Raw genomic sequence first — 18,006 nt, 5'->3', positions numbered from 1 at the left:
TACACAAACTTCATGGATATCTGCCAACAGCCTTATATTTTAACTATTTATAAATATCTGCAGGGTTGGAAAACCTGAGAAACAATGTTCTTCTGCATCTCTGACTTATGCCTTCTGCTCTCCAGTTTTACTTCTCCACAAGATCTTCTGTTTGGCCCCATTTCAACTAGTAAACAAACCAGTGCAGACAGATACAGTCACACTCACTGCAAAGACCACCAGTGTAAGGTTAGATGATAAAAAGAAGGCTGTGACTTACCAATATGGAAGCTCCAGGGCAAATATGAAAGGGGGCAGTTCAGGCATACGAGGGGGCACACAGTAAAATTCAGTATATTGTTTTTTCCGTAAGGTCATTGTGTACTTGTTTATGTGATTGAAGTAAAGTGTAACGTTTGCATTACCAGCTAATCATCATTGCTTCATAATGTACGTCTATGAATGAAGTCCAATAGCGGACAATAAACTTACCAATTCGAATGGAGTGGGGGCTGCCAGTGGACTCCATCAGCAACAACAAAAGAAGCACCAGAGGCGCCAGAACACGTAGCATTTTACACAAATCGTCATGAAGCCCTCTTGTAATGTGGGCATTCCATAAATGTCTGCAGAATAAAAAAAAAAAAAGCATATTTGAAACAGTGCTAAAATATATGGCCATAATGAGAAGAGAAGGGAGAAGATTAATTTTGCTATTCGCTGCAACAAAATTAAATGAAAATACCAAAGTTACCCGAAAGCAGTAGATTAAAATGAAGATTAAATTCCAGAATAATCTACTAATTTATTATTAAATGACAACGTTTGACAATATTTTCATACATGCAGGATATATTACCATCACTTCATGTGTATTCACTTTTAGACACATTCAGCTAGAATATTGTTTAAATATATTTTTATTATCCACAAAAAAATCTGAGACTAAGTAATCCTGATTCCCTATGCAGGGGGCTAAAATGAAAGAGATGAATTTCCCAAAAATTTTAAGCAATTTACAGCTTACCACTAGAAACAAATTATCTTACGTTGTCAATTTATATTCATGATATGCAAAAGCCATATTCACATTCACAGTTTTTAGATTTTAATAAAGGCTTTATTAGAGTTGCAGCAAATCTCCATTTTGCATTTATATAAATGCAGACATTGAAAAGAGAATTTCAAGCCTCAAAATTATACTCACTTAGGTGGATGCAGCATCGATCTGATACTGTATCTGTCCCCCGCCGCTTCTAAGAGTGAGAGCTGAGCAATCAAAGACCGCTGATCGCTCAGTTCTCATGCTTCACTGAGCAAAGAGCTGATGACTGACAGTCACTCTGCTTTGCCCCTCCAGTGGAGGGGGCAGAAATGGCTGGCTGTTTGCCAGCGACTCACTGAGAGGCTGATCCAGCTGCTGGTCCAGGCACCTGGGTGGATCTTTCCAAGGCCTGGATTGGCTGAGCGAACAAACTGCATTCCTGTGACCTACAGGAGAAGTATAGCCAAAATAGCTTTGGCCATACTTCTGCTTTGAAGTAAAGTAAAGTAAACACTCCTGCATTGTCATCCTGTTACAGTGCCTTGAAAAAGTACTCATACCCCTTGAAATTTTCCACATTTTGTCATGTTACAACCAAAAAAGTAAATGGATTTTATTGGGATTTTATGTTATAGACCAACACAAAGTGGCACATAATTGTGAAGTGGAAGAAAAATGATAAATGGTTTTCAAAATGTTTTACAAATAAATATCTGAAAAGTGTGGCGCACGTTTGTATTCAGCCCCCTTTGCTCTGATACCCCTAAAATCTAGTGGAACCAATTGCGTTCAGAAGTCACCTAATTTGTAAATTGAGTCCAACTGTGTGTAATTTAATCTCAGTATAAACACAGCTGTTCTGTAAAGACCTCAATGGTTTGTTAGAGAACCTTAGTAAACAAACAGCATCATGAAGGCCAAGGAACGCACCAGACAGGTAAGGGATAAAGTTATGGAGAAGTTTTAACCTCTTCGCACCCACGCTATAGCTGAAAGACATCTAAAGTGTGGGCCTAAATTGCCAGGGCGTCCATGTACGTCCTGCTGTGCATGTGCTGCCTGCCCGCCCCCTGTGGTGGTGGGTGGCACGCTCTGTGATCAGCGAGATCCTGTCCCTTACCACCTGATCAGCTAATCACATGATGTAAACAGAAACCGGTAAAAAAAATCCAATTACCGGTTTGTGTAAACGCGACATAGGTCCCGCACACGGTGAGCCACTGCCACCTTATCAGTGCCCACCAATGCTGCCAATCAGTGACTCATCATCAGTGCCACCTATCAGTGCTGCCGTTCAGTGTCACCTATCAGTGTCTATCGGTGCCCATCAGTGCCACCTATTAGTGCCCATCAATGCCACATATCAGCGCCCTTCAGTGTCGCCTATCAGTGTCCTTTAGTGCCACCTATCAGTGCCCACCAGTGCCGCCTTATCAGTGCCTATCAGTGCAGCCTATTAGTGCCCATCAGTGCAGCCTATCAGTGACCATCAGTGCAGCCTATCAGTGACCATCAGTGCAGCCTATCAGTGCAGCCTCATCAGCGTACAACAATGAAGGAGAAAAAATGCCTGTTTGCCAAATTTTTTTAACAAACTATGAAAACGTTTTTTTTTTCAAAATGGTCCATCTTTTTTTGTTTGTCTAGCAAAAAAAAAACAGTAGTGATTAAATATCATCAAAAGAAAGCTCTATTTGTGTGAAAAAAATCATATGGGTACAGTGTAGCATGACCACACAATTGTCATTCAAAGATTGACAGCGCTGGAAGCTGAAAATTGGTCTGGACAGGAAAGGGGTTTAAGTGCCCAGTAAGCAAGTGGTTAAAGCAGGGTTTGGTTATAAAAAAAAATTATCCCAAGCTTTGAACATCTCATGGAGCACTGTTCAATCCATCATCCAAAAATGGAAAGAGTATGGCACAACTTCAAACCTACCAAGACATGGCCGTCCACCTAAACTGGCAGGTCAGGCAAGGAGAGCATTAATCAGAGAAGCAGCCAAGAGGCCCATGGTAACTCTGGAGGAGCTGCAGAGATCCACAGTTCAGGTGGGAGAATCTGTCCACAGGACAACTATTAGTTGTGCACTCCATAAATCTGGCCTTTATGGAAGACTGGAAAGAAGAAAGCCATTGTTGAAATAAAGCCATAAGAAGTCCCTTTTGCAGTTTGTGAGAAGCCATGTAGGGGACACAGCAAACATGTGGAAGAAGGTGCTCTGGTCACTAGATGAGACCAAAATTTAACTTTTTGGCCTAAAAGCAAAACGCTATGTGTGGCAGAAAAAGGGACACTGAACATCACCCTGAACACACCATTCCCACCATGAAACATGGTGGTGGCAGCATTGTGTTGTGGAGATGCTTTTCTTCAGCAGGTACAGGGAAGCTGGTCAAAGTTGATGGGAAAATGGATGGAGCCAAATACAGGGCAATCTTAGAAGAAAACCTTTTAGAGTCTACAAAAGCCTTGAGACTGGGACAGAGGTTAACCATCCAGCAGGACAATGACCCTAAACATACAGCCAGAGCTACAATGGAATGGTTTAGATCAAAGCATATTCATGTGTTAAAATGGCCCAGTCAAAGTCCAGACCTAAATCCAATTGAGAATCTGTGGCAAGACTTGAAAATTGCTGTTAACAGACACACTCCATCCAATCTGACAGAGCTTGAGCTATTATGCAAAGAAGAATGGGCAAACATTTCACTCTCTAGATGTGCAAAGAAGGTAGAGGCATACCCAAAAATACTTGCAGCTGTAATGCAGTGAAAGGTGGTTCTACAAAGTATTGACTCAGGGGGGCTGAATACAAATGCACACTACACTTTTCACATATTTATTTGTAAAGAATTTGGAAAACGATTTATCATTTTCCTTCAACTTCACAATTATGTGCCACTTTGCGTTGGTCTATCACATAAACAACATGACAAAATGTGGAAAATTTTAAGGGGTATGAATACTTTTTTCAAGGCACTGTATATGAGCTTCTGGTGGAGACTACAAGTGGTAGATTTAACATATATTATACAGATATGGTCCACTGTTATCAGCATAGATTAACACTGTATTAAACATGTTCTGTAAAATAAAAAAATATAGAATAAAATTGTTTTTTTTTAATAAAATCCTTTTTACATTTTATTAATAGAATAGATTTTTTATGCATTGTAAATAAATAGACTACATTGCAAACATGGATGGCCTCTACTATGAACTAGAACTATGGGGTGGATGATGGGACACTCTGCTGACTTTCATCATTCAATCATGTGCAAGCAAAAATGCTGATTTTTTAAAACATTTTCCTTGTATGTGATTGGGTATTCTTTGCAAAGTGAAGCTTCATCTCATTTGCTGAGCTCGGAGTGCAAGTGCACATTTAAAGTGTACAGTCTATTCACCTTAATAAATCCACCACAACGTCTCCTATTTTCCAAGTCAGTGTTTCTTTTTATAGAACGTTAGCCATTGTGTTTTGGAAATCCCTCATGACTCTTTAAATCACTTAAAGTGATTGTATATCATACTTACCTCCACTGTGCAGCTTGTTTTGCACAGAGTGGCCCCGAACCTGCTCTTCTGGGGTCCCCCGGCGGCTCTCTCGGCTCCTCCTTGCATCAGATAACCCCCTAGGAGAAGCGCTCTCCCGAGGGGGTTACCTTGCGGGCGCGCTCCCGAGTCCAGCATTCGGCGTCCATAGCCGCCAAATGTATGACTCGGCTCCGCCCCCCGGAGCCCACGTCATTGGATTTGATTGACAGCAGCGGGAGCCAATGGCTGCGCTGCTATCAATCTATCCAATCAAGAGCCGAGAACCCCAGGCAGAGAGACAGCACGTCCCTGTTGGGTCAAGTTCCAGGGCTCAGGTAAGTAAAATGGGGGGGGGGGGGGGCGGTGGTCACTGCCAGGTGTTTTTTCACTTTAACCTCCCTGGCGGTATTCCCGAGTCTGGCTCGGGGTGGAATTTCAGAATTAAAAGCGGTAACCCCGAGCCAGACTCGGGATCGCATCGCAGGATCCAGGAAGAGCTTACTTACCTTGTCCCCTGGATCCTGCTACGTGTCCCTGCAGTGTGAGCAGCTCATCCTCTGCTCGATTCATCACAGAGCCGAGCTCCGTTCCCTGCGAACGTTGCAACGCACGGGGACGGAGAACGGCGCCATATTCAAAAAGTGAAACACACACAATACATACAGTATACTGTAATCTTATAGATTACATTACTGTATGAAATTATTTCACCTCCCATTTGTCCCTAGTGGTTTCTCCAGTGGCCTGCATGCAGTTTTATATTATAAAAACTGTTCTTTCTGCCTGGAAACTGGAGATTGTCCATAGCAACCAAAACCATCCCTTTACATTAAAAGTGGTTTTAGACCAGCTAGAAAACAGCGATAATAACACTCGCAGAATTGAGAGATAGTGAATTGTGAAGAGATCCGTCATCAAACACTGAAAAGTAATGACAGCGACAATTCTGCAACTGAGCAAATTTCAGTGTTTTTGATTTGATTACATTATTGAATAATTTTTATTATTATTATATTATTATTTGGTATAATTATTTATAGTTATTTAGTATATTATAATTTATGATTTCCTGTTTCAAACGTTATCATACCCGGGATGTTTACTAGACTCTTGTTTGGACAGATTTGAGTGAGTTATTCCTAAGAATTACAGGCCTATAATATAAAATGCCAAATTTCCATGCAAAATAATTGTACCACTTTCAGGATCAAAAATCTGACATAATCATACCGCCAGGGAGGTTAAGGCAAAGGGTGCCTCAAGGTGAAAAAACAAGAAGGTTTACAACCCCTTTAAAGACTGAGCCTCTTTTTTTTACAAGTAAAAATATTTTTCTTTTTTTTTTTTTGTGTAGTTTGAACAACGTTTTCATATGCGGGCACGATTTACGCATGCATTCGCTTCTGCGCGCGAGCTCGGTGGGACGGGGCGCTTTAAATTTGTTTTTCTTATTTATTTCACTTTTTATTTTTTATTCTTACACTGTCCTTTTAAAAAAAAAAAAATTGTGTCACTTTTATTCCTATTACAAGGAAAGTAAAAATCACTTGTACTAGAAACAAAGCATGACAGGATCTCTTAAATGTGAGATCTGGTGTCAAAAAGACCTCAGATCTAACATTTACACTAAAATGCAATAAAAAATTTTTCATTTTGTTTTGCAATGTCATTTTGTTTTGCAAAAAAAAAGAGGCGGAGATGACCGGAACGCGGCGGAAGGTGTACTCTCCCACCCCCGATAAAAGTGATCTTGCCGCTGAGACCACTTTTACCTGAAAGAGCGCCACTCACCGTTGTTGAAAATACTGGGGTTATGGCAGCTATCTGCAGCCATAACAACGGTATTTAGCGCCAAAGTACCGATGACAGCTACAGTGATTTGCGCTAAGTGGTTAAACAGCAAAACTGATACAAACCTTAACCACTTCCCGCCTGTCATATAACAAAATGACAGTGGCAAAGTGGTTAAGTTGCCCTGACTGGACATCATATGGCGTCCAGCAGGATAAGCCGCTAGAGATCGGTAGTGTGGTGTGTCAGTCTGACACACCGCATCTCCAATCCTGGTAAAGAGCCCCTGATGTAGGCTCTTTACCATGTGATCAGCTGTGTCCAATCACAGCTGATTAAAGTGTAAACAGGAAAAGGCGTTTATCAGCTTTTCCTCCACTCGCACTGACAGACGCGAGTAGAGGAGAGATGATCGGCTGCTCTCCTGACAGGTGGGTCTGCACTGATAATTAGTGCATTGATTATCAGTGCAGACCCATTAAGGATACCCACTGGAGACCACCAGGGATGCCCACTGGAGACCACCAGGTGAACTCACCAGGGATGCCAATCAGTGCCCATTAGGATGGCACTTTGTGTCCATCAGTGATTGCCTGTCAGTGCCTCCTGACCAGTGCTGACTATCAGTGCCATCTATCAGTGCCACCTATGAGTGCCTATCAGTGTCACAGCGCTGAAAGCTGAAATTTGGACTGGGCAGGAAGGGGGTGAAAGTGCACTGTATTGAAGTGGTTAACATTCTGTAACTGATCTTGCTTATTATCAAGTAAGGCAATTTAAATTGCATGTAAACCCTAACAATGAACTTCTCTTAGTTTTTTTTTCCATTTGGTCTTTTAAATATAACTATGGGAACATTTTGTTATATATGTGCACTAAGTGCAAAAAAATCTATTGATCTTATCAGAAACTCAGAGCTGTCCTGCATGCTGTGCACACTTCCTGTTTTAAGTCAAGGAGTCTATTTAGCCCTCCCAGTTCTTTTAATACATAAAGGTCTTTTACTACATGAATCAAGAGACAGCAGATGATACAGAAATGTAACCTTGCCCAACAGCAGGACAACTGGCAAGTCAAATCAAGGCTAGGCCTAAATCTACTAGAGACAAAGAGGCACAGGCTGAGGCTTTACTACATGCATCAAAACACTGCAGAGAATAAATCAGTGTAAAATTGGCCAGCAGCAGGACAGTTTTATTTAGCAATAATAGACCTAACTAGTGTATGCCTAACTTTTAATTTATCTATGGGGATATGGGCATATGGGGTACGTTGAACGTGAGCAATATATTGTGAGGTGGTTATAGTTTAGGTGCACACTATTCTGGCGCTTAGTTTTCTTTATTTCAAATGATGCAGGCATGTTGTGTGAACAAAAAAAAGCTTCAAGTTCAGTAACAACTGAATGCTGATCTTTTGAGCACCCCGAACGTAAATAAGGCCCTATCAACATGAAGATAAAATAATGGAAAAAATGAAAACCCAAAAAGGAATCTGTGAATGAAGAAACTACAAGTCCTGTCTTCCACCATGGAAGATGGTTTGTAGTTCTCCATCAACTGCATAGTTCATTCACATTCCCTCCAGCATTGTAACTGAAAGCCTGTACAGAGGTACGGGCACGAAACTGGAGAACACCCTAACCACGGGTGCAATGCTCTGCAGACTCCTCTAAAAAAAAAGAAATAAAACCCTTAATCAAAAAAAAAAAGGTCCTATAATCATACAACTAAAACCAATATACTAGATAAAAGAAAACCAAAATGATTTTGCTTTAGAGAAAAAATTCTCCGGGGGGGGGGGGGGGGGTGGATCTGCACATAAATTCCCAAGGACTGTAAATTTCTAACCTGCAGGTTTTGCCTCAAACCTATGGTAGTGGTGAACCCAAACCTCATCCCCAATCAACATGTATTTTTCTGTCATAATGATACAAAATATGTATACATTGCAAAGATATACTGCATAGGTTTTTCACTTTTATTTTGCCCTGATGTACACTGTAAGATAGAGGCAGTAACTGGTCAATCTACCCGATGATCTTGGCAAAATAATGGGTAGAATGTGATCCCACCACCAACTCATGACCTTGCCTGTCGCCTCTCAGATCAGAGCACCAATTTGAATGCAGAACCAAGGGAAGTCCTGGGCTCCTCCTCGTCTCTGACTTGTCATATGACACAGTTGGAAGACCTGGGAGGACTTCCCTCACTCTTCTGGGGGTTACTGAATCTGAGGTCTGGTGAGTGAATGCTATACCCAGAAGGTTTTTTACCTTAATGCAAAGAATGCATTAAGGTAAAAAAAACTTCTGCGTTTAGAGTCACTTTAACCACTTCCAGCCCGGCATATAGCAGAATGAGGGCAGGGAGGTGGTTCATTTATCCTGACTGGGCACCATATGATGTCCAGCAGGATAACATACCATCGTGCACCCACGGGGGGTGCTCAGTGTAGTGATCAGTGGTGCTATGTGTCACTTTGACACACTTCATCTCTGATCATAATAAGGAGCCTCTGACAGGTAAAGCCCCAGCCTGTGCCTCTTTGTCTCTAGTAGATTTAGGCCTAGCCTTGACTTGACTTGCCAGTTGTCCTGCTGTTGGGCAAGGTTACATTTCTGTATCAACTGCTGTCTCTTGATTCATATAGTAAAAGACCTTCATGTATTAAAAGAACTGGGAGGGCTAAACAGACTCCTTGCCTTAAAACATGAAGTGTGTACAGCATGCAGGACACCTCTTATCACGTGATCAGCTGTGACCAATCACAGCTGATCACAGCGTGAACCAGGAAGTTCCAGTAAACCGCTTTCCTCAGTTCGAGCCGACAGGGAGAGCCGATCGGCGATTCTCCCTGTCGAGGGGGAGGTCTGTGCTGATAATCAGCACATTGATTATCAACACAGCCCCATCAGATGTGCCACCAAAAAGGCCAATCAGTGCCCATCAGCTGCCAGTCAGTGCCCCATCAGAAACGCCTGTCGGTGCCCAAAGTGCCAATCAGTGCCCACAACATTGCCAATCAGTGCCCATCAGTAATACCTGTCAGTACCTCATCATCAGTGCTGCCCATCAGTGCCATCTATTAGTGTCCATCAGTGCCACCTATCAGTGCCCATTAGCGCTGCATATCAGTGCCCATCAATTCTACATATCAGTGCCTCCTCATCAGTGCCCATCATTCCACCTTATCAGTGCCAACTCAGTGCCCATCAGTGCTCATCAGTGAAGGAGAAAACAACATTTTATAACAGAAACAAGGAAAAACTTTTTTTTTTCCAAAAATTTCAGTCTTTTTTAGTTTGTTTAGCAAAAAAAAAAAAAAACCCAGTGATGATCAAATACCACAAAAAGAAATCTCTATTTGTGGGAAGAAAATGATAAAAATTCAGTTTGGGTACAGTGTTGCATGACTGCGAAATTGTCATTTAGAGTGCGACAGCGCTGAAAGCTGAAAGTTGTCCTGGGCAGGAAGGGGGGGGAAGTGCCCGGTATTGAAGTCGTTAATGTTTATCATGATAAAATGCAAAGAACAACTTAATTGATATGCATTTTTTTCTCCCCAGCCCATACCAGGCCCTTCGAGTCTGGTATAGACATTAAGAGGAACTCCACGACAATTTAAAAAAAAATTGGCGTAGGGGTCCCCCAAAATCCATACCAGACCCTTATCCAAGCAAGCAGCCATGGCAGGCCAGTAAAGGGGGGGGACGAGCGAGCACCCCTCCATCTGAACCATACCAGACTGCAAGGACCTCTTCCCCACAACCCTTGCCCGGTGGTTGTGGGGTCTGCAGGCGTGGGGGCTTATCTGAATCTGGAACCTCCCTTTAACAAGTGGGCCCCCAGACACCCCCCCCCCCATGTGAATGGGTATGGGGTACATTGTACCCCTACCTATTCACCAAAAAAGCAGTGAAATGTGACAAAAGACAATAGCCGGTTTATGACAATTCCTTTATTAAAAATGTCTTCTTCCCCCAGCTTCTTCCTCCATCTTCCTCCAGTCTTCCTTCGGTCTTATCCTTCTTCCTCCAGCTTCTCCTTCCCCCACTTATTTTCTTCACCGCTGACGCAGCTGCTCCTGCTGAAGGTTCAAAAAACGAACCTCCTCCGATGCAAGGATGATGTCATTCCGAGACCCTGCCCCTTGTGACTTCACCGCCCAGGGCATGATGGGTGAGTAATGTCACAAGTGGGTGGGGTCTCAAGCTAAAGTCATTCGGTGGCCCCGCCCCATAGTTATATATGAATTGTGCGCTATGGAAGCAGACAGATCGGTTGGCCGCAGCATTGGAGGAGGGTTGCTATTTTCATGTTCAGCGTGTTGGTGGCAGGAGCGGCGGTGGAGAAAGGCCAGAGGATGAAGCAGGGGAAGGTGAAGCTGGAGAAAGATGGAGGAAGAAGCGGGGGAGAAAGTAGCCGGAGGAAGATGGAAAAGACTGGCGGAAGAAGAAGCTGGAGGAAGAAAGAGAAGACCGAAGCAAGACCAGAGGAAGAAGCGGGGGAAAGAAAAAGACATTTTTAATAAAGGAATTGTCAAAAACCGGCTATTGTCTTTTGTCACATTTCACTACTTTTTTTGGTGAATGGGTAGGGGTACAATGTACCCGATACCCATTCACAAGGGGGGCGGAATCTGGGGGCCCCCTTGTTAAAGGGAGGTTCTAGATTCAGATAAGCCCCCGCACGCACACCCCACAACCACCGGGCAAGGGTTGTGGGGAAAAGGTCCTTGCAGCCTGGTATGGTTCAGAAGGGGGGGTGCTCGCTCCTCCCCCCCTTTACTGGCCTGCCATGGCTGCTTGCTCGGATAAGGGTCTGATATGGATTTCGGGGGACCCCTCCACCCTCCGACCCCCACAGTGGGACTTCTAGATTCCGATAAGCCCCCTGCTCGCAGACCCCCACAGCCACCGGGCAAGGGTTTTGGGGATGAGGCCCTTGTCCCCATCAACATGGGGACAAGGTGTTTTGGGGGACCCCAAAGCACCTTCCCCATGTTGAGAGCATGTGGCCTAGAGCGGTTCAGAAGGAAGGGGGGCCGCTCTCTCGTCCCCCCTCTTTTCCTGCGGCCTGCAAGGTTGCGTGCTCGGATAAGGATCTGGTATGGATTTTGGAGGGACCCCACACCATTTTTTTTATCTTGGCGCAGGGGTTCCCCTTGAAATCCATACCAGACCTGAAGGGCCTTATATGGATTTTGGGGGGACCCTCATGTAGTTTTTTTTTTAATTTTGGTGGTGGGTTCCCCTTAATATTCATACCAGACCCAAAGGGAATGTTATGGACTGGGGGTGGAACTCACACCATTTTTTCAATGATTTTTATCTATATTGCCGGGATCCAACAATACATTACAGCCGCGAGCAGTTTTAAATAACATTTTTTCCTTTAGAAATGTCATTTTGCTGTGGTACTGGTATGAACACGGGAAAGATGCGTTACTTTACAGGCAGACTAAGGAGACCCCCCCAGGAACAATATTTAAAGGAATATTTCATTTTTCTTGTTTCACTCTAAACATTATTAATATCACTGCTCCTGAAAAAGGTTTTAAAACTTTTTGGGGGGTCTGCTCCAAATTCATACTAGACATGAAGGACCTGGTATAGACCTGGGGGGTACCCCACGCAGTTCTTTTTTGCGTTTTTTTTTTTTGCCAGCATTTTTTTTTTACTTTCAGTGGGGAAGCCGCTGATAGCTGATGACTCATTGGTTGTTAAGGACATGGCGGCTGGCTTCCCGCCACCCCTGTTAGCAACCAGCTATATACAGTGTTAAAATAAGAACCGCAAAATGCATCAAAAATCGCATCACAAATGCAACAGTTGCATTTCTGGTGCAGTTCCATTGAAATCTATTTCCCGCAAATCGCTGGAAAAAAATCCCTGACCATTTAAAATATGCACTGGCCGCAAAACGCATGGGTGTGAACTAGTACCATAGGGAACCATGTTAAATGGACTGTAGAGCTTTTCTGCAAACTGCAAAAAAAATGCACAGGTGGGAACCTAGGGTCAGGGCCTGTTCACACTGGAACGATGCAGGAACCCTGCGTTTCCAGGGCGGTTTACCGCATCACAAACAACTTGCAGGCAGTTCACACTGCCATATGCGAACTGCTGGGAGTGTCAGTAGAAAGCCAAGGACACCCCCAAATCAGTTTGCATATCGCAGAGTGAACTGCAAATTCAGACAGGAATTGGCTCGCATGGGTGTGAACACCCATGCGATCCGATTCTGCTGCGAACCAAAAAAAGGGTCCTGTGCAAGTTTGGTCTGAATGCGATGTGAATTCAGCCATATAATCTGTTTGCAACGCACAGACAGTGCATGTGATTTGCAGTGCAGGTCCTTGGTGACGCCCTGAGGGAGGGCGAAATGCATTGACATAATTTCCTGGTTTGATGTCACGTCCGGTCTGTGGAACGCACGCTATGAACGGCTGCTTCATGTATCTACAGCTCTATCTCCATGCCTGTTTTTAACCGTCTTTTTGTAAGTACCAATCCCTATGCGCATTAAAACAACTTTTATAACAGTACTTCACTATTAGTCCATCCTCTTTTCATTTCTGGGTGCCTGTATATCCTGTTGAGAGCCTCCTATTGGAATCTATCATCTGATGTTTACAACGATCCACCATCTGATGTTTTGACACCAATCCACATGTGTGGGATACCATTTACAAGCCTGAAGTGACCCCCGGACTGCAAAGCTGGGGGTCACCCTGTTCTGGTGAGTGGGGATGCAAAAGGGGGAGTCACTGTATTCCTGCAAGTTTGTGAAGCATTTTTTGCACCTACTTTATTGTGGACGTAGGCCTGATTCACACCTGTGCATTTTTTGTGCTTTTTGCATTTTGCAGATTTGCACTACAGCCTTTAACATGGTTTCCTATGGATCACATTCTGTAGTGCAAATCTGCAAAAAGCACTAAAAATGCCATAGGTGCATAGTTGCCAACAGTCCAGATTTTCCCGGGACAATCCCGATTTTGGGACCCTCGTCCCGATTGGAGGCTGTCCCGAATCGGGATTTTCCATAAGGAAAATCGGGAATGTTGTTTTTTTGTTTTTGGAGCAGCGGGCTCCAGCAAAATGGCGGCCGGCGCCGCCGCTCTATCTTCCCCCTAGTGTTGAGTGGAGAGAGGAAGGGGGCTCGATCCGTGCAGCCAGTGAAGCGGCTTCTTTAGCTGCATGGCCCCTCCCATCTCCACTGAAGCAAGCAGAAGACACCGCGCCGTCGCCGTGTCTTCTCTTGCTGAAAGTTCCCCAGCCCCGTACTGCGCAAGCGCTGCGCCTGCGCAGTACAGGGGGTCCTTAATTGCCGAGGGGAACTTTCTCGGCAGAACACCGGCCGCTCCTGCACTGAGCGGGGGCTGCATTGAGGGGGGGCTGCACTGAGGGGGGGTCTGCACTAATAGAGGGAGGGCTGCACTAATAGAGGGCTGCACTGAGGGGGGGTCTGCACTAATTGAGGGGGGCTGCACTGAGGGGGGTCTGCACTAATATAGGGGGGCTGCACTGAGGGGGGGTCTGCACTAATAGAGGCGGGGGGCTGCACTAATAGAGGCGGGGGGCTGCACTAATAGAGGGGGGCTGCACTGAGGGGCGGCTGCACTAATAGAGGGGGGGCTGCACTGAGGGGGGGTCTGCACTAATAGAGGGGGTCTGCACTGATGGAGGGGGTCTGCACTGATGGAGGGGATCTGCACTGATGGAGGGGATCTGCACTGATGGAGGGGGTCTGCACTGATGGAGGGGGTCTGCACTGAGGGGGTCTATACAGACTCTGGCAGGGCCACATGATGCAATGACAGACTCTGCCGGGGGCACCTGATGCAAGGACAGACTCTGCCGGGGGCACCTGATGCAAGGACAGACTCTGCCGGGGGCACCTGATGCACGGACAGACTCTGCCGGGGGCACCTGATGCAAGGACAGACTCTGCCGGGGGCACCTGATGCAAGGACAGACTCTGCCGGGGCACCTGATGCAAGGTCAGACTCTGCCGGGGGCACCTGATGCGAGGACAGACTCTGCCGGGGGCACCTGATGCAAGGACAGACTCTGCCGGGGGCACCTGATGCAAGGACAGACTCTGCCGGGGGCACCTGATGCAAGGACAGACTCTGCCGGGGGCACCTGATGCAAGGACGGACTCTGCTGGTGGCACCTGATGCAAGGACAGACTCTGCTGGTGGCAGGCGACGTGGCTAGTGACACGCTCAGGGATCCCACTGATTCGGCATTATGGTGAGTTGAATGATTTAATTTTATATTACAATGTAATAATAGAAATAATGCGCTACAATCATCATAACAACCATGGTGCCGGGATGATTGAAGCATTAACACCAGGCATTTGGAGTATCTTTATTTGCTGATTGTTAAACTTTCTAGAATACACATATTTCTATTGTGTAGGATCTGGGGCTGCTGTCCCGTCATTCCCCTCTCCCCCTTTCCTTCTCCCCCTTTCCCTCTCCCCCTTTCCCTCTCTATCCCTCATTCATCTCAGACTCTAACCACACCCTCTTGAGCCACGCCCATTTAAGCCACGCCCACTTTTCACATAAGCCACTTTCACATAAGCCACGCCCATTTCCCCGCACTTATAGGGTTTTTGCTAAGCCACGCCTACAAATGAATGCCCCGCCCCCTAATTATTGTACGGCTCCACCTACAGCCAAAAAAGTGTCTCACATTTTTTTTTGCAATGTTGGCAACTATGTAGGTGTGAATCAAGCTTAACACTTCAGTTGCATTTATTTGGATTTTTATATGGACTTTTTTGTTGATTTCACTTATATTGTGTGTTGCAAGCGCTGTATTTTTTTTATCCACATTTATCCAAGTGATTAGCAAGCACCTTGCCTACAGCAGCTGCATTTCATTATCACTTAGTTGTTTCCATCAGCGCGAGTTTATATTTAGTAATATATTTTCACAAATCACATCCGATGTCGGACAGCACAGCAGTGTGAACTGGCCCAAGGTCCCTTTCACACTCGTGCGACTTGTGCTGCGACCATAGACCTCAAGATTACACTGGCATTGCTTAAAATTGCATTAAATTTGCAGGAAAAAGCACTGCAAAAACGTGGGACTTTCAGGTCGCACAAGTGTAAAAACGGCCTTATGGTCCTCAAGTTGCATGAAAAGTCGGCCAAGTGTGAAAGGAACCTAATGAGATTCATTGATAACACTTTGAATTAGGCCCCATTTGCACTTGTGCGACCAATACCTGTGCAATCTTTCGGTATATGGACCTCAAGTCGTTTCAAAGTCAAACCAAAGTAGTGCAGGGACGAATTTGACCCACTTGCAGGATATAGGGCCTAATTCACAGTTAATTATCCATGAATCTCATTCACACTGCTGCGACCTGAAAGTCACACTATTTTGCTGCCACTTTGGTGCTGCAACTTGGCCCCAACTTCTGGGAATGCCTGTGTAATATTAAAGAGAGAGGATGAGAGGGGTGAGTGGCGCTACCTGTGTGCCAAATAGTGATCTACCAGATCACTCTTTAGTGGCTAAGTAGTTAAACACAGTGATATTGTGATAATAATTACACCAAAACAGTTAACAGAAAAGTGGTAGTGTGATAACTATGATAGCTCGCCTACATCAGTAGGTAAATGCTAAAGCCCTCTGAGTGTGGGCACCAATCCTACACAGGAAACTTATCACCAAAAATATAATTAACCTTTATAAATTAGTGGATCCCATAATACTTTGTGCAGATGATAATGAGTCCTCTCCTTATATCAATGCGTATAAAATAGAAACTTAAGTTGCATGACAGTAGAGTGATCCTCTGCTTATAACAGTACATATAGGGGTTGATTTACTAAAGGCCAATAGACTGTGCACCTTGGAAAGTGCAATTGCACTCTGCAAGTGCAGCTGCTCCAGAGCTTAGTAAATGAGGTAAAGCTTCACTTTGCAAAGAATACCCAATCACGTGCAAGGAAAATAAAAAAAAATGCATTTTTGCTTGCACATGATTGGTTGATAAAAGTCGGCAGAGCTTCTGTTCATTTACTAAGCTCTGGAGCAACTGCTCTTGCAGTGTGCAACTGCACTTTCCAAAGTGCACAGTCTTTTTGCCTTTAGTAAATCAACCCCATAGTGTCCAAACCCTACATTCTAAAATGTATGTAGAACCAGAAAACAAAAAACAAAAAAACAAAAACAGAAAAAAAAAAATTGCACCAAAATGCAATTTATCGCACCGTATACAAAAAACACATAGGTGCATTCATATAGTGTCCAAACCCTGAATTCAAGATGTATGTAAACCCAGAAAACAAAAAAAAACAAAAAAAATGCAAGAAATCGCACCAAAAAACAGAAAAAATGCAAAAAATCGCACCAAAATCAAAAATGTTGCACCAAAATGCAATTTATCGCACCATATATAAAAAATGCATAAGTGCATTCATCCCAGTGAAAGTGACTGTTCATGCTTAGAAGAATTGTAGCAGGTGACTTTAGTGCTCACAGAATCTTGACAGGTGATTTGCGTGCTCCCCCTCAAGGGTCCCCACTCACCAGCTCCTACTACTCTCTGTGTAATATTGTGCCCTATGTACCTCAAGTCACATGAAAGTCACACCAAAGTAGTACAGAGACTACTTTGAAGTTGTTGCAACTTGAAGTAGCACAGATATTAATGGTTATCATTGAGAATCATGGGGTACAACTTGTCATGCAACTCGGAGGTCCAAATTTGCTGGAAAAGTCGCCCAAGTGTGAAACAAGTCATACATATTTAATAGAGAGGAGCTCTCATTTATATTTGCACAGTCCTTACTGATTTACATCAGCAGAACAAATGCAGGAAGTGATGTGTGCACATGGGCCAGAAGCAAATGTGTGGTGATGCCAAACAAATCAATGAACCCCACCCACACCAAATCTAACTACCACATCCACCCCCACATTGAGTAAGCACAAGTACATATCCTGCACTTACTTGGCAAATGAGCAGCGCCTCCTCTTTGCTAAAGAGGGACCGCGCCATGTCCACCTAGATGGAGATCCTGACCAGCATCGGAACTTCCTGGTGATTACAATGACTCATTTCCGTGTCAGAAGGTGATACCACACTCTTTTGATCGCAGCTGCGAATATTTGATCGCAACCACGATTAGAATTTTTTTATTTTCGTTTATTTGCAGATATGTGAATCTGTATTTCTACATATAACAATATTTGAAGGCAAACTTAAGGGAGTTTGATAAGAAATGGTGTCCCTGCGATTGCAGCAGGTGAATTACAAAGACAAAGGCCCAGTTTGAGCCCTGGTTCACACTGACAGCGGGAATTAAACTGTGCGAGTTCAGCTGAAATCACACGATTTCATTCCCACATGTCAGTCCTGACTGCAGGGGGAATTTGGGAGAGACATCTGTGTGAGTTTCTGCACAGATGTAAAAAAATCGCACCCCGAAGTCACCAAAAGTAGTACAGAAACGACTTTTGGAATTTGCGGCGCCACACCGATTAGAATGGTGCAATTGTCACCGATTTGACATGTCAAATTGCATGCCAAATCGCACCAATGTAAATCAGGGCTGACGCATACAGCACTGCCTGTTCACCAGCTGAATTCATTACCTGCAATTCTCCACAGCT

At 44.3% G+C, this 18,006-nt stretch overlaps 1 protein-coding gene across 5 annotated transcripts in view; it reads right to left on the bottom strand.

The window, feature by feature from the left end:
- Nucleotides 1-18,006, bottom strand: part of GRIK4 (glutamate ionotropic receptor kainate type subunit 4) — a 925,106-nt gene that overhangs the window by 602,453 nt on the left and 304,647 nt on the right. For all 5 annotated transcript variants that reach the window (XM_073602576.1, XM_073602574.1, XM_073602569.1 and 2 more), the window contains one exon: nucleotides 472-605. In XM_073602576.1, coding sequence (XP_073458677.1) covers nucleotides 472-553 — 82 coding nt within the window. In that variant the 5' untranslated portion in view covers nucleotides 554-605. The remainder of the gene's footprint in view (nucleotides 1-471; nucleotides 606-18,006) is intronic.

The sequence above is a fragment of the Aquarana catesbeiana genome, linkage group LG10, assembly GCF_042186555.1.
Source record: "Aquarana catesbeiana isolate 2022-GZ linkage group LG10, ASM4218655v1, whole genome shotgun sequence".
Taxonomy (NCBI): domain Eukaryota; kingdom Metazoa; phylum Chordata; class Amphibia; order Anura; family Ranidae; genus Aquarana; species Aquarana catesbeiana.
Note: the sequence above shows the minus strand (reverse complement) of the source record. Positions and strands in the feature narration are given on the sequence as shown.